We start from the raw sequence: 21,226 nt of genomic DNA on the forward strand, positions 1-21,226 counted from the left end.
TTTTTTTTTGCGTATTTGCGCAAAATTCTTTTTTTGCGCATTTGCGCTGAAATACTTTTTTGTGAAATAATTTTTTAATATGAACAATAATTATGAAAAGACAAGGATACACAACAATCTAAAAAAAAACTTGAAACCATTATGATCACATTAGAAAAATTTTTTTTACAAAGTATTGAGATTTACCTTGCGCTCAAAGCCAAATAATTTAGGAACAATTTGGGGCATTTTTCGGAGTATTTTGCCGCTTGAGGACAAAGTAAACGTCAATATTTTTGGAATTTTTTTTTTTTGTAATCGCATTTTTTTTAGGTTTTTGTGTATTCGCGTTTTGAAAATTTTTTTTTTGAACACCCCTATTATGGATTATACAGAATATATTTGGCGTGTACTAAATGTCAAAAAAGGTTTTTAAAAACTACGACAAGATAGAAATTTTAAAATGCTTACAACCTGGTCTTGCCTTGCCATCTCAGACATTTTTTTACAAACTAAAAAACAGCTAGTACAAACTTGTTGTCTATGTCGTTAGAAACCTTGTCGTTAGAAACCTTGTCGTTAGAAACCTTGTCGTTAGAAACCTTGTCGTTAGAAACCTTGTCGTTAGAAACCTTGTCGTTAGAAACCTTGGTTTTAATGTTATTACATTTAATTCTTTCGTAATATAGTTGCAAAAAGTATAAGACAATTATATAAAGTGCTTTAAATAAACGTAATTTAACTCAATTATGTTTCTCATTTAAGCTATGTAAATATGCTTCTCTTTGAAGTAAATACTATAAGAACACTTTTATTTTTCTCTGGAATGGAGTTACTACTCATTCAAGAATAAGCCTAAATAAATGTTCGTTGATTACTGTAACGAAATTTTTAATTAAAAAAAGATATTACATTAAATTAGCTCCTTGTTAGTATGAATTAAAGTGTTTTTCTGTTAAAAATAAAATAAAAAACTGTTCATTATAGATAAAGCATAGGAAAATGTTTTATAGAGCGCATTTTATATATTTTAACATCATTAACACTGGTTAAAATTCACGACATGTTTAAAGCACCTGTAGTATATTTTTGATTGCCCTAATTATCATTCGTAATAAATTAAACCAAGCTCGTTACTGAATTATCAAATACAGGGGCGGATTCAGCATGTTTTGATCTTTGGTCATTTGAAGGGGGTTTGCAAAACATTTTTATTTGACATAAGTATAAACATATAAATGTTCGGAGTTTGCTCCATGTCTAAAAGTTATCTCAAAGACCAAAAAATGCTGGATCCGCCCTGAAAAATGCTGTATTCGGAATTTCAATTCGTATAACAAATAATTGTTTGATTTTTAACTAATCATATAGTTTTAAAAATGCAAAGAAATATGTATATATACCTTTATGTTTATTCTTTATCGTTGGCTATTTTTAGGCCGATGGTTTTACTAAAAAAAAAGCCAATGTAATAGAAATTTTGGTTCCTGAGTCCAAACATTTTGAACGGAGAGACAAAGTAAGTTGTATTCCATTGCTTCGCTCATATCCACCAGATGATCAATCTTTAGCAAAATCTAGCGCTCGATGTTATCATCAAGATTTGTTTTTAAGTAAAAATGACGATCTACTTGCAAGTGAGCAATCTGCGTTTCATCTCCAACCAAATAGATTGTTAAACAATCGATGTCTATATAATTTACGCTGTGAAGATATGACGGTTGGTAAAAATAAGCATATAGAAAATCAAAGTCAACCACAAAACTCGGCATTACAGATACTTAATCAACCCATAAATTCTCTGCGCAGAAACCGACGACCAACAAATCAAACTTTAGAATTAGCACACTCAAATGAAGAAGTGGCAGATATACTCGATTATATTGATAGTATTCCAATTAAAGTTCTTGAATCTGAACTTCTTGGTAGAAACGAAAACGTGACTTCCTCGTTGTTTGATACGGAGTTGGTAAAACCTTCATTAGAAAGTCCTTCTCCTCCAAAATATTACCGCATGAGCATGTTTTAGTGTGCAGTGTGACCATAACATCCAAATTTTTTTAAAGATTTTAGATTATTTCAAAGACTACTGTGGCAATTTGGATATGCTTTAGAATATGTTATATTTTGTTCTGCTTTTATGTAAACATTTTTATGTTTTGCATGTTTATCGGGTTTTCGAGTTCATTGAATAACATACAAGCGTCGCATGTTTTGGTTATTTCATAATAAACAAGCTAATGTTCTGCGACTTGTATTAAAGTGTTTTTTAAAATTTTGTTGTATTTTATTTTGATGCGTATTTATTTATAGCCGGAATTGTTATTTAATTTTAATTTTCGTCTTTTTTTTGTTTCGATATAAAAATTGTTGTGTATGCGCGATATTTTTGTTATTGTTTTTATTTATATATATATATATATATATATATATATATATATATATATATATATATATATATATATATATATATATATATATATATATATATATATATATATTTATTTTGTTATAAATATTATCAAAGTTTTTCAAGACCTGAGCACAAACTGTAAATTGAATCATAAAATCATTATCATACAGGGCAATGAAGAACTATAGGTAAACCTAGGTAAAAAATACAAATTTCAATACAAACACAATGTAATTTTATTTGCAATAATCAATTATGTAAGGACTTTTTGAAATTTAGGAATATTGTGGTGCAAAAAGAGTTGCTACCCAGTTTTGAGTAACAAACTAGCTCTTTTTTTATCGAAAATATTTCTGCCTTTGAGAATAATCTCATTTTAAATGTCACTTAAATTTTAAATTAAAAAGGATGTCTATTACAGTAAATATTTCAATATAAACTTTTATGAAAAAATAGAAAACAAAGTAATAGTTTTAAATACAAATATTATGCAGGTTTCAATACAAAAAATTATAAAAACAAAATATTAGATTTAAATGCAGCAACAAACAAAATATATAATTAGTCTATATATATATATATATATATATATATATATATATATATATATACATACATACATACATACATACATACATACATACATACATACATACATACATACATACATACATACATACATACATACATATATATTTATATATATATATATATATTTATATATATATATATATATATTTATATATATATATATATATGTATATATATATATATATATTTATATATACACTATAGGTTATAAATATAAATTATATATCCACGATGTTGAGGTGCAGGCTTTCACTTTAATCTTGAGGCAAAAAATAACAAATTTAATTATTGTTTCGGCCAGAATTTTATTAACAATCCGGTTCCGGTCCGGTTTAAAAATTTCCATTCCGGTACACTCCTACAAAATACAATAATAGTAAATTTTGTTCACCTTTATTTTAAAATTTATCTCTAAGAGTGATATTAGCGAACTTTTTTCCACCGTAAATAAAGAACTAAAACTTTTATCCCACTGGTTCAAATCCAATAAATTAATATTAAATACTGACAAAACTAAATGGACTTTCTTTCATTTAAAAAAAAATTTTTACCCTTAGAATTTCCTCAAATCTTTATTGATGAAATTGAAATAAAAAGAGACTCCGTTATTGAGTATTTAGGTGTTTATCTCGATGAGAACATTACTTGTAATCAACATATTAATTATGTATAAAGTCTCTAAAAACATCGGAGTTTTATACAAAGCTCGAACTTATCTCAATAAGAAAAACTTAAGACAACTTTATTTTTCATTTATTAAATGCTACATAAACTACGCTAATATTGCCTGGGGAAGAACTGAAAAAAGTAAATTATGTTTCTGACAGCGATAAAGACGATTATCGCTGTCAGAAACGAGTAATTCGCAGAATTAACTTTGCTAATCGTTTTTCTCATTGTAATCCCCCCTCCTCCAGTCTTTAAATTTCTTTTCAGTTTAAAACCCAGTTACAAATACACTCTTAAAAAAAAAATTTTAACGAACCTTTTTGTCAAACAAATTTGATCAATTTTGTCATGTCTATCGTGCACCGCACCTTTGGAATAAACTCGTTTTACCAAATTTTGATTGACCAAATTCTTTTTGTCTTTTTAAAAACAAAACAAAAAAAAAATTATTATCCTTGATAATATTTTACAGTATTACTAATTAATTTATCTATTATTTAACTTTATTTTGGATTTTTATTATTTTTCTCTAAAGTTTTGTTGTTTACAACTATTTATATTGTTTTTACATTTATATATGTTGCTTATATTGTTTAAAGTATTGCTTACGTAAAAAGTTCTGTATATATATATATATATATATATATATATATATATATATATATATATATATATATATATATATATATATATATATATATATATATGTATATATTCTACCTTATTGTAACGTATACTTTGCAAGGTATTCGTAAATTAATTTGTTCATTATTGTTCCGATGATAAGATCTTAGTGATCTTCTTTCGGAAACCTAGTTTGCACTGCTAACACGCTTTGTATATATATATTTGTTAAGTAAAAAAAAAAAGTTACTTCATTCGACCCTTAATCTAAAAAAAATGTAATTTAAAAGATCAGTTACTCATAATACTGCTCCAAACCAGCCATTTATATATTTTTTATTTAAAACCTATTTTAATAGGCTTTAGTAAATGGTGAAATAGATTTACAACTACAACTTTGGCTTAAACTTAAGTTAAACGATAAAAACTATTATGCATAAAATAAGGAAATATCAAATAAAATACTACAATAAATAATACGTAAAAAGTATAACTTTTTAACAAATTAACAAAAATTTACAAATAAAAGAAATCATAAAAATTGTCAAATATGATTTTCTGTATTGCATATATATAAAAGAAAAACATAATCGATATATGATAAAAGAAAAAAACACATCACATTTAAAAATTGGAAATCTATTTAACTGTTTATGTAGCCTTTTATAATATTGTAGTGGTTATAAATATTTATTAAAAAAACAAACTTTTGTTTTTTAATTTTATTTAGGTGCCCCAATAAGCCCTTAGGTCTTATCATAGAGCACCGCGGATGGGCATTTAGTTGGAAGTTCACGCCTCCTTCCAAATCGATGTTGCAAAACATGCCTAGAGATGGGGTTTGAACCATGTATCCTTGTTTCTGAGGCAAGTGCGCCACGGCTGCAAATATATAACATGTGTCAAAGAGCAAAGTACTATAAATACTAAAGATGAAATTAAGCTATCAAATTTATTTATTATAATTTAGTGATCAAAAAAAAAAAAAAATTCAATAAACCTGTTTATAGCTTGATGAAGAGGTGCTACACCAGGTCCCTCTATGCTAACGAAAAAAAATACACAGAAGCTACAGACAAAACAGCAATTGCATCTCTAAAAGTTACTTTGTTATACTGTCTTAAAAACCATTGATTGATGGAGCGTTGACTGCTGTTTGGGAAATCCCTTTCCATGTTAAATTAAGATATATAAATTGTGTTTATAGCAAAATGTTGTTTTGGCTTTGAGTGATCGATTAAAAGAAGTAAATTCCAGTAATGAAACTACCTATTATTCATTTTAATTGATAGACACCAACGGAAAGGTAAGCCAAGCTATCAACACAAAACATCACAACAATAGGATACATACACAAAAATAAGACATGGTTTAAGACATTTCTACACCTCTTGGTTAACAAGGTTAACAACCTTGCTCTACACGTTGTTAAATCGCACCACTTTGAAAACATGGAAACAACATAGTATAAGTATAGACAAGTTATAAACACATATACCATTATGTAATAAATATAACCTTACATTACATATATACACGCATATGTGATTTAGCTTTTTAAAAAGTTTTATTTTAGGGTATCGTGACCAAATACGAATCTCTAAACTCAGTATAAAATATCACACTCTGTACAATCGTCAGCAAATTTTAAGCCATCTTAATTCCAAAATTGTGCGTTTTGAAATTCTCGTAATAATATTTCATTTTAATGCAAGGTTTAAGTTACGCCGCGGTGTTACTTAAAACTTGCTTATAACTTGGATAAAGCTACTTTTATACAGCTTTATGAAAATGTAAAATTTTATTATTTATGATGTATATTAATACCATTTATACTATATATGCAGCTTATCTGTGTCAACATGGAAGAACCTGATGGAGCTCTCCTTTGTAAGTTTAAATTACATTTTAACAAGAAACACAATTAACTGTGTCTGTATTCTTCAAAATAAAGTTGTCAATGATTATTATTAAATATATTTGTAATTATGTAAACTTTATAATAATTTACTATCTTCTAATATCTTATTCACTCTAAGTTCACTACGTCTTTTACTATTTATTATTGTAATTAATACCTGTTCCCTACCGAAAACGTCAGACAATGCATATACATTTTAAGTAACTTTATTCGACTTTTTTTTTTAAATAAAAATTTGTTTACTTCAAACTTTTTAAATTTCGGTAAAGTTATATTTTTAACTAAACTATATAAAATATAAAATAAACTATATAAAATATAAGTAAAATTATATATTTAACTAAACTATATAAAATCAGCTTAACTTTTTTAGACCACTAAAATGTAAACAGCAAAACGTTTTTTAACACTCCTAACTAATTTTTTTAACACTTCTACCATTTTACTGTTTAAAATTTAGTTACTTTTGTTCGAGCTGTTTACAAGATATTCATACTTGCTTTATCTATATCGCTATCTGCAGATCAGATAAACGTCAATAAAAACAGATTTTGTGTAATAGACAACAAAAATTAGAATGCAATTGAACCTGTCATTTCGAAAAGGACATAAGTCCAAAACTTTTAGGAGTTAGTTTATAAGTTTGAATTAAAAATTTCTGTATGATTTATGTTTTTTTTATAAAAAATAAAAAATACATAAATTATATACGTTCTTTATTTATCTACTTCTATGTTTAATTTCTTTAGCAACCTAGACATTATTTTAATAAAAATCATATTTTTGTTGATTTTGAAAAGTTTTAGTAAATGGACTTGTGCCCTTTTCGAAATGACAGGTTCAATTTATACAAGTATATTTTTATACTTGTATAAAATGGATTTTACAATAGTATTTTTTTACAATCATTTATAAAAATAATATATCAAATCATTTGAATAATCTTTTTTAAATATTGATAAAACGATAAAAGTAACTTATTAATAATAATAAGAGTATTTGTTACTCGTTGAAGTATTTTTAAAAATGTTTAATTATTAGTGATCCTTAATGAGTACTAAAGTATTAAAAAATTTTGATTCGACAAAAGTTTGGTCCTTGAGGATTTACCCCCCTCCCTTTATTTTTTCGTAAAATCGCCTCTGACCACAGTTACTTGTGAAAATGAAAAATGCAGTTTGATGAATAAAAGCAACCGCGTTTATTGCTTGAAATAGCAATGCAGCAGCAACAGATCTGCGGGGATTGTGTACCCGATGCTTCAAAAAATATATATTTAATATGATGTAAAACAGAGTTGATAATGCTCTCCAGTAGTAAAGTAACTTTCTGCCAAAAAAACAACTTTTTGGGGAGATGGAAGCCAATGATCTCCAAAAATATTTCTGGAATCAAAATGTTTTGGTTTCCACCTGCAGTGGCTTTGCCTCTAACTTGGCGTTCGTAGTCAGAGTTTTTATCGAAGGCAAAATTCTCAAGGCCTCAAGGCCTTCTCGGCCTTGAGGAGGTGAATAGAAAAAAAAAAAAAAAAAAAAATGTTTTGGAGACCGACGCCTATACGGAAGCAGAAGCCGTTGATGGTCTCCTCAAGAAAAATATTGTAAGCAAAATGATTTTGAGGCCGCCATTTTTCATACTTGCTCCAGTGTCTTCTGGAGCAAAAATGAAAAATGTTTTATATGATTTAATGACAAACTTTTAACTATTTAAAAAAAATTTTATATTATAATGTAACTTACTATAGTAAATTGGAGATTGCCAGTTTTATTTTTATGAAAGTAATAGACCAAACATATACGAGTTTCTGTGTGTGATTTTTTGGAAATTCCCTATATTAATTTTCATTGTAAGTTTTATAAAGTTAACATTTTATTGTGACATAAAGGTTAACAGTCTTATACCGGAGGAAAAAAATATTTAGAAATTTTACTTTCATACCATAACACTCAAAATACAAATAGCTATGCCATACCTTATGCCATACCATATGCCATAGCTATTTGTATGGAGAGAAAATCTTTTTAAAAAAATCGGTTGATTAAAGAGCTGCATTCAAAAGTTATAATTCATCAAAGTGAGCCGGATCAAGATTTTTTTTTAATTGATCCCTTATGCAAACCCTCTGTTACTTAAGATGGCACTTTTTTTTCCTTTAAATTTCCTATATGCATCAATTGAAGAGTGTTAATAAAAAACAACATAACCAATGGGTACTTATTTATAATCCTAAAAGAAAGTCTATAGAACTCTATTAACTAAAAAAATATTTAAAAAATTTTTAATAATTGTCTCATTGAATTTTATAATACTAATATGTCAATCTAAAATATACTAATAAAACCAAATGAATTGTTATTGTTTATTAGAACTAACTACTAATGAGTAGTCTGCCTGAGCTCTCTCTTTGTTGTACTGGTAAAGCATCAAATGAATGGTGCTATCTTAACAAGTCTAAAAAAATTAAATGTTTTAAAGAACTGTCTAAACTAAACCAAGCGCTTTTTCTCTTTGAGAAGCTAAGTTAATCCCATAGATTTTATTTGGAGCTATCATGATGAATTTTACTTTTTGAGGTTCGAGAATGAATATCAAAGATGTTGTTGTAACCCTTTGAACAAGAACGCAATAAAACTGAAAAGTAAACTTTAATATTTAAACTGAATTAAAAATGAATAAATTTTGAACAATATTTAATAATTATTATCTTTTACTTTATAGGTTCTCTCAGAGTTATTAGTTTTTCATATGCCAAAGATTTCGGTTTAATACCTGGTCAAAAAATCTGCACTAGTTGCTGAAAAACACTGCATTGCAAAAATCGTAATACTTAAGAAAATGAGCCTCAAGAAAAATAAACATGTTGACAACCTTACACTAAAAGAAGATTTAAGTATCTCAAGTTTTAGATGCTTCTCATAGATAGAGTGGCGAGTGAGAGAAATCATAAAGTTGATAACATAAGAGTTCTTACATAAAGGTTGTTGCCAATAGGTTAGGTGTAGAAATAGCTGCACTTGGTAAAATTGAAACCACTTTGAACAAACATTTGGAAAAAACAAACAAACATTTACGCAATATTACTCAAATCAAGTAAAAATTTGACAAAACATTGTCAAAATCTGAAAAAATCAATTTTCTTACACCCAATAATCTAGGCAATAAAGAAAACTCAGCAGTATTTTTTGACTTCAAAAAGATCTGTAATACAAAAAGACCGTTTTGTTTACGATCGCTTAGATAGGATCTTAAAAGGTTAAGACTTTCATAAGAAAAACAATTAGCTTCCATTTTAGCCATTAATAAATCATGAGAAATTAGGTTGTAAGCTTATGAAAGATCCATAGGCATGGACCCAATAATATCTCCTTTATAATATCGTTCCTGCCATTTTTTCAGTTAAATAAAAAGCGCATGCTGAGTGCCATAATTTCAACGAATGCCACACAATAGAATGTTTAATCTAGGCTCAATAAATGTCCGTATGTGCTCAAATAAAATAATCTCAAAAACTTATGAAAGAGCTGGAAAGATATTTATTTGTCGATAGTTCGACTTCTCCGTTAGGAAATTTTTCTTAAAACAAGATAGGACATCAGCCATTTTCTTAAATTCCAGGAAATATCCCATCTGAAATGCTTTTATTTATAATTTTGCAAGATTTTCTCTAAAATAATGGGATTATTACATAACATGGGATTTCAAAATATATGTTGCTATTTTTCTTCGTTCTATTTTAACAACATATATAATGGAAGTTATCTTCTTAGTCGAATCTTAGAATATAGAATATCTATACTTATGTTATAGGGAAATTTTAACGTAAATTTATCAAAAACAGACTTATAACTGTTTTCTTTACTGGAGTTATACAAGGGTGTTTTGTGATCATTAAGCTAATGGAAGTTATGTCAAAGAGACATAAGATATCCAAAAAAATCATGGTTAACCTACTTCTTTCTTACGTGTTTAAACTGAGACCCAGCAGCTCATGGTGTTATTTTGTTAAATTGACAACTGGGCTTAAGCATTATTGTAGCTGTAAATTAGCGTTCATAATTGATTACTTAACAGGAGGGATATAGAATCAATGTTTGTGATACAAGATCATTCCCTTTTATTCATAACATTTCCCAATGAGTCATTAATGCTTCTTATTTGCCATTCAATTTAAGCGCTCGCATACCAATACGCGTACGTATCACCATTATCAACCGTAGCAAATAGCATGTTAATATAACACTGAAGCAGTTTTTTAAAATATTTTAAATTATTCTAAAATATTTTGAATAACAAAAACAAGAGTTAATACAAACATGCGAAAAAAATTAAAAAAATGCTGCTCCATTAACTATTAAAAAGTCCTTTGAACACATAACCTGTAAGTATTTGTAACCGTGTTGGGCAAAGGACCTTAAAAAATGCAACAAAAAAAAATACTACATTGGTGAAAATCAAAATATAAAGACACAAGAATGCTTGGAATACAAAGAAATGTCCTAACACTTAAAACATTCGTAAAGCGGCCAATAACAAAAAAATCTATAAAAAAATAAATAATAAAAACTTACTAAATTCAAATTATCAGAAGCTCTAGACATTCGTAAAATCAAAACCAAAGTACTCGGTTATTTTCAATTACTTAATCGAAAAACTTCAGGTATCGTTAAGAAATTCAGATATTTTTAAAGTCTACTCTAAATATATAACGAATAACTTATTCAAAACCTCTGAACAGCGAAATTCATTAAAACGACAGCTGATATTATAAATAACAACTTCAACTAAGTAGTAATAATCTGCAGATAGTTATTGGATAAGGGCTGAACACCTTATAAACTCTCATAACAATCTCCTTTTGAGGCTGTTTAAATTTAATAACTACTTTAAGCATTTGAAGATAATTTTAAAATTTAGTATAAGTTAAAATTAATTCAAATTATCTATTATGAACAATATGCGATTAATTATCAACAAACAAATATTTAATGTTAAATATAAATTGAAATATACAATACTTACCTAGTTACAGCAAAGTAAAAACTTATTTTTTAAAAGTGTTTATGTTTACTTTATAGAACTCGCACAAGGATCGTTTTGGAGACTATAAGGCATATAAGCCAGATGTTCAGAGAAAGCATAAGCTAGGCAAGGCTGGTGTAGAAAGAACGGCTGAGGAAAGCCCTGCTAATAAGAAGTTCAAACAAATTACTTTCCATGAAACAACATCGGAATTTTCACCAAAACGTCGTATTATATCGCAAGAAAAAGCTGACAACTTAATTACGGATTATACTAATGAAGAGATGCTTTGAGAAATGCGTCCTTTGGCTACCGTTGAAAAACCGGCTTTTCGTCGACAGCTTTGTGGGTTTAATCCTAACGTAAGTATTATGTGTCGCAAGACTCTTAACAAACGTTTAAATTCAAAGCTTTCTAGGATGCATGAAAAAATAAGAAGCAAACAGAAAAAAGCATCATTTGTTTGCACTACTGCTGATATCTGGTCAATCAATGGAAAAAAAATCTCCGCATTATATTGAAATACCACTAGATGGTTCTAGTTCTGTTTCACGAGCATCTGTATTCCTTGCTTGCCGTCAAATTTTGGAAAAGCATTCAGAGAATTTTTTTGTAGAGTCAACTACAAGTGCAGCAACAACTAGTGTAAGTGTGACTATCACATGAGTAATACTTTTGAAGAGCGAGAGGATATGAAAGAGGATGAAGTTAATGAGGATGAAATTAATATTGGAGACATTCTTTCAGCTTCACCAGAACATAATGATGATGATGATGATGTGTTCATTTCCGGGAGTTTTTTTTGCCATCTCATGAAACATGTTTCAGCCATTCACTGAATCTATTGGAAACTATTGATGCTAAGAAGGCATGTGATACAGACAGTACGCTTAAGCGTACAATGCAGGTCTAGCAAAATGCACTTCAATATGGAATGCAACTCGACAAAGTAGTAAAGCATCAGATGCTGTGTCAAATATTACAGACAAATCTATTCTTTGTCTCGTGGCAAGACGTTGGAATTTTCAGTACGATGCTATCAAGGAATTACTTGAATGTGATAAATATAATGATATATGTAATGTTTTAAATGCGCCAAAGTTGAAAAAGCATAAATTAGAAAGCCTGCAAGAATACGCGTTGGCCACTGAAACCTATTGTTACAACATTGGATACTTCGCAAGTGGATAATGTGTATGATGGCATGTGCGTCCACATTTGCATAGCTTACAGGTGAAATTAGAAGCGTTTCAAAGTAGCCAGTTAAAATATGCTAAACTATTTGGTGCAGCACTGTTAGCAAGCATGAAAATTCGTTTTGAAAAAGAACTGAGATTTGATGCGAGTAATTCATACAGGATTGTTGCAGTAGTTTCGCAACCACTGTTTAAGTTACGGTGAATGGCAACAAATAAATGAGCTAGCTGGTATGGCATTTCCAAATATCTCTTAATTAGGAAATGCCATACAAGCTACCTGTAAACCGTTGACAGCGACCAATCTCAATGTGAACACTGACAGCACAATTAAAAATAGTTTTGTGTATAATGATGACACTCCTAATGCATGTTGTATCTGAATGATAAAGATACAAGTTTGAATGCTCTGAATAAGTATAAGACTATTCGGTTACTATCAAATTCAATACCACGGTACCATCACCGGCTCCAGTTGAACGACTGTTTAGCACTGTGGGACAAATACAAACACCTAGGCGTTATTGTTAAAGTGATTTGTTTGAACGACTGTTTCTACTAGAAATATGTGAACGACTAAATGATATTTAAATATAAATGCAGTATAAATTACTAACAACTACTTTTATGCAATGAACGCGTAAAAATATATTTTGAAAATGGCGTTTTTTAAGTTGTAATTATTAAGGTGGTATCAGGTAAAAAAAAAAACTATTTTGTGAAAAAATGTGTTTTTTAGTTTATTGGCCAATGTTGTGTGAAATCTAATTGGCTTTTCAACTATATATAACATATGGGTTCGAAAGTAAAAAAATTGTTTTAGATGATAAGAGTAAAAAAATTTACTCGCTGATGCGCATAGCAACCAATTGTTTTTATAAACATATTGACCTAAAAACTAGATTTAAATAATTATATAATTGTTTTGGCCTGTACAATTAGCTAAACTAATTCTTAAAGACACATTGTCACTACGGTCAGATGATTTGTAATCAAGATGCCATGATGGCGCAATACAATATCCAAATGAAGCTTGTTTCAGAAAATTTTTAATGTTCTAAACATTGAAGCTTGATTTCTCAATTGTATTATTTCGTCTCACTGCGAACAGCAAATCATTCATATCTTTCTAACCAGATATGCAATTGAGTTCAAATGTTCAGGGTTGTTTCTTATAGATGTAACTACGATCCCTTACTAAAACCAATCTAAAACATACCTTATTAGGTAAGGCTGAAAATATTTTTCTTGTTCATCGATTTTTGGCATTTAATGATGAAACAGCAAAAGAAAAATTGCAAATTAATATTTTTTGAGCATTTTACTTATTAAAAGTACTTTTCTTTTAATCTAATTTTGGTAGATGTGGGCATTCAAAAAAATATTTTTTTACCCGATAACCGCCTTAAGAAGGCGTAATGCATTTTATATTTAAATACTTACTTGCATTAAAAATACTTTTATGTTCCAGCATTTGTATTCTAAATTTTAAGTGTTTTACCCAGCACTGTTAGTTTTGTGATGCTCAAAAAATTCATTTTCTAGCAGGATTTCCAAAAACAACCCTTCTAGTTTTTCCAGCGAGCGAACGCACTGTACACTAGGGCAGGTCGATTTTGGAATCAGGGGTTTGGTAATAAAGAGATTTGATTATTAGGTGAAAAAAATGTGCTTGGTAAAATTTTTTTTGTTTTAATGAAGTTTAAGTTGAGCTAAAATGATTTTAAATATTGGTATATTTAATTAAAAAATTTTTTGCAACGCCATCTTTATCACTTACATTTTTATACAAATTAAAGATTGCCGCACTTACGCAAAATAAACAAATGTTATAATTGTGTGGGAAAAAGAAAGTTTTGTGGACGAAAAATAATGTTTTCAAACAAACGTAAAACACGAAATTGCACAAAAAGCAAGTTTGGTGGAAGTCCTAACCCTCTTGCAAATACAGAACCACCCACAAACAGACAGATTATTCAAGATTTTTATTTTCTTAACAATACTTATCCAAGTTATTGCTTTAGCGTAATTGTAAAACTGATAGCTGAAAAAGTAATCATGATTTGGAAAAAAGTTAACACTCGGCTACCATTAATGTCCACATATTGCGTCGAAAAAAAGTTGGAGTACTTCTAAACATATCCAGGTTAATTAACCGAAGAAAATGCAAAGTATTAACAGAAAAAAACACTACTAAAAAATTGGATAGGCTTTTTGATATCAGTTCCTGCACATGTGACCTTAAAGTTGTACTTTGAAATGATAAAAATATCAAATGTAGTCAAGATAATTGTCCTAATACTCATATTTTATGCACATGTAGTCCAGATAAAAAAGTACTATGTTATTTTTTAATAATAGATAAATAAAATAAATTTTTTTTTAAATAAAATGAACACAAGTATATTACTAGAGTGATAAAGTTTAATACTATGAAATTCATATGCAATTTCTCAATATTATCAAATAATATTTAGGTTCCTGTAGAAGAAAGGTTATATTTAAAAAACCAGAGAGATAAGTCAGGTCCTAAAGGATCATTTCAACTTGGCTCAGTTGATTGTGAAAGGTCTAGAAAAGGATCTTTAAAGAAACATAAAACTGAACATAAAAATATGGAACAATCATTACAACAAGAAACATTTAATTTACTTCCAGAAATAGTATTATCAGAATCTGATTCAGAATCTGTTATTTCTAGCTCAAGTGAGGTAATTAACTAATAAATCGAAATTTAGTTCATTGATTCATTTTTTAAATTTACTTTCTTTTTTTTAACATATCACTTTTTTATATAAAAATTTTTTGTTAATTAACTTTATAACTTTTCTTTTAGATATGGGAGCCTGCAAGAAGTCCATCAGGAATTTACAATCTTTGGAAGTTTCCAAAGTTTGCTATTAAGTTGATCAGAAACGATATAGGAAGTTCGATTGGAGCTGCATTAGGGAATGCTCTTTTGCTCGATCTATCAGGACTGTTTAATGTCCAGCAATTATATCAAGTTTAGTTTTAGACAAATCCAAAATAGACAGACAAAAAAAGTCAGTTAAAGTATTGTCAGACTTAAAATCCTTTGAAAATAACAGAGAGTTTGTTTGCCTTGGTGTTGATGGTAAAATTGATAATGAAACTTTATTTTTTTTTTTTTTTTTATTTATTTATTTCGTCATTAAAAAGAAATAAGCTTTTACAATGTTTTTACAACATAAAAATATAACATTAAAGTTTCGACCGGAGCCGGCAGAAGACATGGTCTTATCATCCAGCCCCGTTAATATAACTAAAAAATTCAATAAGAATGAAAAAGGAAAGTAGAAACTAAAGAGAAAACTGATTTAACAATCAATTTACTATTTGCAGAAAAAAAAGAAGAAAAAAAAAAAAAAAAATTTTTAATTATTTTTTAAAATCATTATTGTTTTTAATTCTCTATTTTATTCTACTTTTATTTTTATTATACACACACACACACACACATACACACACACATACATGCAAATATAAGTCCGTTCATATATACATACAAAACCAAATAAATTCTGTTTTATATTTCATCTACAAATGGCGTAAGTTATAATAAATATTGCATTTACAAATTGCGTTATTATTATAATATAGAATAATATCAAACATGTTTTAAGTACCATACAATATAATTAACATGTTGCGTCAGTTTATTAGATATTAATTAGATAACATTATCAAAATTTTTAATAAAAGGATAGTAATTGCTTTGTATCAAAATCAAATAAGTGTTGTTTTGTTGCACGTTTAAATTGTTGAGTTGAGGTTAAAGTTTTTATATTACTCGTTAAAACCAAGTTCCATAACCGCGGCCCTCGGCAAGATATCGAAAAATCAGCTTGTTTTAATAATGTTTTAGGTATAAAAAAGTTATTTATTGAGTATTTAGTTTCGTATTTGTGGTTTAAAGAAAAAAAGTAAGTTTGGAAAATGCTTGGTAGCATACCATTTTTAAACTTGAACATAAAAATAAGTATATTAAGAATATTTATTTCATAGACATTAGGCACTCCAATTTCTCTTACTAGTGGTCTGGCACTAGCGTATTTATTTGCATTTAATATCAAGCGACTTGCTCGTTTTTGTATTTTGTAGATTGTATTTAACTTTGAAGGATAAGTACTTGCCCAGATAACGTTGCAGTAGCTGATGTAGCTATGAATAAATGCAAAATAAATATTTTTTAAACAATTTGCGTTCAGGAGATGTTTTGTTTTATACATAATACCAATAATTTTAGATATTTTATTTTCTATTACTTTGATATGATTACTCCAGCTAATATGTTCATTAAGAATTACGCCTAAAAACTTGATTGAGTATTCTCGTTTAAGTTTTGTTTTATCAATTAGTAAATCAGGTAGTTTTAAGGGGAGGGTTTCAGATTTTGATAATTTTGTAAAAAGAATATATTTACTTTTTTCGACATTTAAAGAGAGTTTGTTAGCCTTAAACCATTCGTTCAGGTTCTCAAGTTCTTGATTAACAGTGTTAAATAATAGGCTAATGTTTGTGTGGCTAAAGAATACTTGCGTATCATCAGCAAAAAGGACAAAGTTAAGTATGTTAGAAGATAAGTAGATATCGTTAATGTAAACGAGGAATAACAATGGACCAAGAATTGATCCTTGTGGGACCCCATATGTAATGTTTTCAAGTCGTGTTACAGTGTTGTCATATGATAAAGCTTGTTTCCGATTATTAAGGTAAGAGCGAAACCATTTTAAATTGTTATTTCTTATTCCATAATTATACAGTTTATAAAGAAGAATCTCATGGTCAACTGTGTCAAACGCTTTTGAAAGATCGAGAAAAACCCCAAGAGTGTATTTATTGTTGTCAAACCCATTTAAAATTTCGTTGACAAGTTTGGCTATAGCGTGTTCTGTTGAATGGTGTTTTTGAAAACCATATTGGTTATTATTAAGCAGGTGGTGGTTTAACAGGTAGTTGTAAAGCCTATTGTGCATTATGCGCTCTAATATTTTTGAAATGCATGATAAAATAGAAATAGGCCTGTAGTTAGAAGCTATAGAATCATCTCCGCTTTTAAATATAGGAACAACTTTTGCTAGCTTTAGCTGATCAGGGAATACCCCATTTTTTAAAGACAGATTACAGATATGCAGAAGGGGATATTCAATAATATCGTAGACATTTTTTACAACGTTTACGCTAATGTCATCTAGACCTGGACTTTTGTTTTGTTGTAAGGTATTAAATGCTTTTTTAAGCTCATCCGGAATTATATCAAGCTCGTTCATAACTGACGTTTTTTTTTCTAAATACGATTTATAACATTTTTTTCCAGGAGTTATTTTATTAGCTAGTTTTTCCCCAATTTTTATGAAATAGTTATTAAATTTCTCTGCAATATCTATTGCCTTATTGGCTACTGTATCATTCTCATCTGTTTTTAAGTATTGCGGGAATACTTTGGTGGCATCTTTTTTTTTCCCTTTTTTTTTCTCTTTAATTACGCCCCATGTTTTTTTTGTGTTACCGCTATAGTTTTCTAATAAATTGCAATAATATTTTTTTTTTGAATGCTTTTTTAATTTTTCAAATAGATTTTTGTATTGTTTATATATTTTTTCGTTTTTATAAGTCTTTTTTTTCAAAAACTTTTCATAAAGCTTTTGTTTTTTTTTTGAAGATTTGATAAGACCTTTTGTCATCCAAGGACTTTTAAGGTTTTTGAGTTTAGTTAACTGTTCAAGCTTCGGAAACGCTTTTTGGTACAAACTTGCAAAAGTGAGTTTAAAAATATTGTAAGCTGTGTTGATATCTTTGCAATTAACAACCTGATCCCAGTTTTCCATTGCTAAGTTGCTTCGGAACTTTGTTAAATTTGTTTGATTTATTTGCCTTTTTGTTATAATTATTGTTTTGTTTTCTTTTTTGTTGTTGAAATTGTTAAGTAGAAAAAATATTGGAAAATGGTCACTTATGTCAGATTTTATTATTCCGCTTTGAATGTTAAATTTTATAGTATTATTTGTAAATATGTTATCGATGAGGGTAGCGGTTTGGAGAGTTACTCGAGTCGGCTTATTTATTAAGGGTACTACGCCGTGCTGTAAGAGATTATTTAAAAAGCATTTGACATTGCTATTAGTTTTTATTTTTAAAAGATCCAAATTAGTATCTCCCATTATATATAAGCGTTTATTTTTAGCCAGTTTTAGGTACAGATTTATGTTTTTTAAAAGATTTTATATTGCCATCTGGCGGCCTATATAAGCCACTTATATACGCATTTGCTTTATTTTGGTTTGTTAATTCAACCGTGAAAAGTTCACAGTTTGCGTTCAGTATGCTCAGGCTTTCTACTTTTTTAAAGTGTATTGTATTATGTATGTAGAAACATATTCCTCCGCCAGTACCTCTACTACGAGTTTGATGGAGAGCTTTATATCCTTGTAATTGAAAATTTGAGTTTATGGTATTTTCGTCTTTGCACCATGTTTCTAAAAGGCATATTACCGTAAATTCGTGACTTATGTCTTTTAGCATATCTTTAAAGTTTTCAAAGTTTTTACTCATGCTGCGTATATTTAATGTCAGCGCTGAAAATGTATTTTGTGACGCATTTATAAAACAAGATAATTCTTCGACGCTGTAGTAATTAGACTTAAATGAGTTGTTTTCAAAAAAATTTTTGTCAGGTGTAGTATGAGATTTTTACTCCCACTTTTTTTTTACTCCCCAGTAAAAATCTGATATGAAATTTTTAGCGCGGAGTAAAAAACGTGTATTAGATTTTTACTCTCTTTATGAGATTTTTACTCTCAAATTAATTTTAGCGAAATTACAAATAAACAAGACATGCACGCCAGATTTGCTGATATATTTAGTTATTTAAAATATAAAACGTATCCAAAAGAAGTTTTAAGTAAAGGTGATAAAGCCAATTTTAGAAGACAAACAAAGCCATTTATAGTTCATAATAATGAGCTATATCATTTAAATAAGGCTGCAAAGGTATTCTATTATTTCAAAATGTTTTAAACAATTTTGTCATTTTTATCCTGTTATAACTAGAACCTAGTTACCAGATAAACACGAAAATTTATAAATAGATAAACACTAAAAACTTTGTAGTTTTTATTCTCATTATATTTATGGTTTATAGCTTTTTTTTAGAGAAAAGTTAGTTGGAGCAGAGATGAACAACAAAACATAATAAAGCTTGTTCATGAAGGAAACGATGTCTCTGTTGAGTCCAAAGTCCAGCTTTATCTGGTCATACAGATATTAATAACACTACACATCACATTCAAAGTAGATTTTTTTGGTATGCAATGATAAAAGATATTATAACCTATGTTTCCGAATGTGAACAATGTCAAAAGTCAAAAAACAGGAAAATTCAGTCAAAACCATTGCTACAAAATGTTTTAATTCCAAAAGGTAATATGAAGCAAGTAGGAATTGATTTAACACAACTACCAGAAGTTAATGGCTATAAATATCTGGTTGTATTAGTCGACTACTTCAGTAAATGGGTTGAAGCAGAAGCACTTACTGATAAAACTGCTAGAACTGTGGCTTTTTTTTTGTATAAACAGATTTGTTGACATGGTTGTTTTGAAATTTAAATAAATGACCAGGGTCGTGAGTTTGTAAATGAAATTTCTAAAGAACTTTACTCAAAAACAGGAACAATTCAAAGAAATATGAGTGCATATCATCCTCAAGCAAATGGATTAGTAGAGCGACAGAATCAAACAATTAAACATACATTAGTAAAGGTGCTGGATGAGGCTGCTCTGGAATGGCCATACGTTATTGATAGTGTTTTGTTTTCATAGAGAGTTAGAAAACATAAGTCTACTGGGTTTTCACCATTTTCATTGCTTTACCAAAGGGAAGCAGTTCTTCCTATTGATTTAGATTGCAATTTAATTGATTTTAATGATGATAACGCTCTTAGCAATGATGATTCCTCCAACAAAAAAATAATTTCAGAAACCTTTCATGCAATGAATAAAATGAAGAATGAACTTTTTGATGAAGCCTATCAAAATATAGAAAAATCTCAAAAAAGGCAAAAACTTGATTATGACAGGAGAATTGCTCCAAATTTTGAAATTAGCATAAATAAAAAAGTGTTGCTAAGAAATAGTAGACGTGATGATAGAAAAGGCGGGAAACTTGTAAAGCCTTGGACTGGACCATACATTGTAACATCCATTCCAAGCACAAATAACTGTACCTTGAAAAATCTAAAGGGTTAAGTTTTAAAAACAAAGTACAACTTGACAAAGTTATGTTTATATAATGAAAAAATAACTGATGGTAAACAAGAAATCACATTCAATCAAATGAATATGCAAAATTCTATTGATAAGATTGGAAAATATGCAACTATTGAAATGAGAACTTCTATTTCTGAAAAATTTGGAATTGTTATTACCAAAAATATATTTACTGCAAATATTAATCTACTTTCATGTCCAAAACAACTACACAGTACCAGAGGGGATGGTAATTGCTTTTTTAGGGCAATATCTTATATCATTACAGGCAGTGAAAACAGTTATGAAATTATAAGAGAAAAAGTTGTAAGACATATGTATACCCATATTAATGATAAAATGGCTTCATATATAAATCAATTGGTCATAACATATCTAAATGAAAGTGGTATGAGTGATAATGCAACATGGGCAACTGATGCAGAAATAATTGGATGTGCCTCATTCACGGGTATTGATATAAAAGTATATAGCAAATATGGTGAGGAATTAAAATGGCTGACTTACCCATGTAGTTTAACACTTA

General features: G+C 28.5%; 2 protein-coding genes and 1 long non-coding RNA gene across 4 annotated transcripts in view; 2 read left to right on the forward strand and 1 right to left on the reverse strand.

Moving 5' to 3' along the window:
* The window catches only part of LOC136080616 (uncharacterized), a 67,321-nt gene extending 65,006 nt beyond the window's left edge, over nt 1-2,315 (forward strand). For both annotated transcript variants that reach the window (XM_065797484.1, XM_065797483.1), the window contains exon 14: nt 1,418-2,315. In XM_065797484.1, coding sequence (XP_065653556.1) covers nt 1,418-2,008 — 591 coding nt within the window. In that variant the 3' untranslated portion in view covers nt 2,009-2,315. The remainder of the gene's footprint in view (nt 1-1,417) is intronic.
* Nucleotides 2,316-14,658: 12,343 nt separating this feature from the next.
* Nucleotides 14,659-15,363, forward strand: LOC136079977 (uncharacterized). The gene is made up of 3 exons (XR_010638351.1): nt 14,659-14,748; nt 14,890-15,123; nt 15,249-15,363. It is a non-coding gene; the product is annotated as an uncharacterized LOC136079977 (long non-coding RNA).
* Nucleotides 15,364-16,125: 762 nt separating this feature from the next.
* LOC136080200 (uncharacterized) overlaps nt 16,126-21,226 on the reverse strand; it is a 9,959-nt gene continuing 4,858 nt past the window's right edge. The window contains exon 2 of the mRNA XM_065796813.1: nt 16,126-16,594. Within this exon, the coding sequence (XP_065652885.1) occupies nt 16,126-16,594 (469 nt within the window). The remainder of the gene's footprint in view (nt 16,595-21,226) is intronic.

The sequence above is a fragment of the Hydra vulgaris genome, chromosome 05 (genome assembly GCF_038396675.1).
Source record: "Hydra vulgaris chromosome 05, alternate assembly HydraT2T_AEP".
NCBI classification, from domain to species: domain Eukaryota; kingdom Metazoa; phylum Cnidaria; class Hydrozoa; order Anthoathecata; family Hydridae; genus Hydra; species Hydra vulgaris.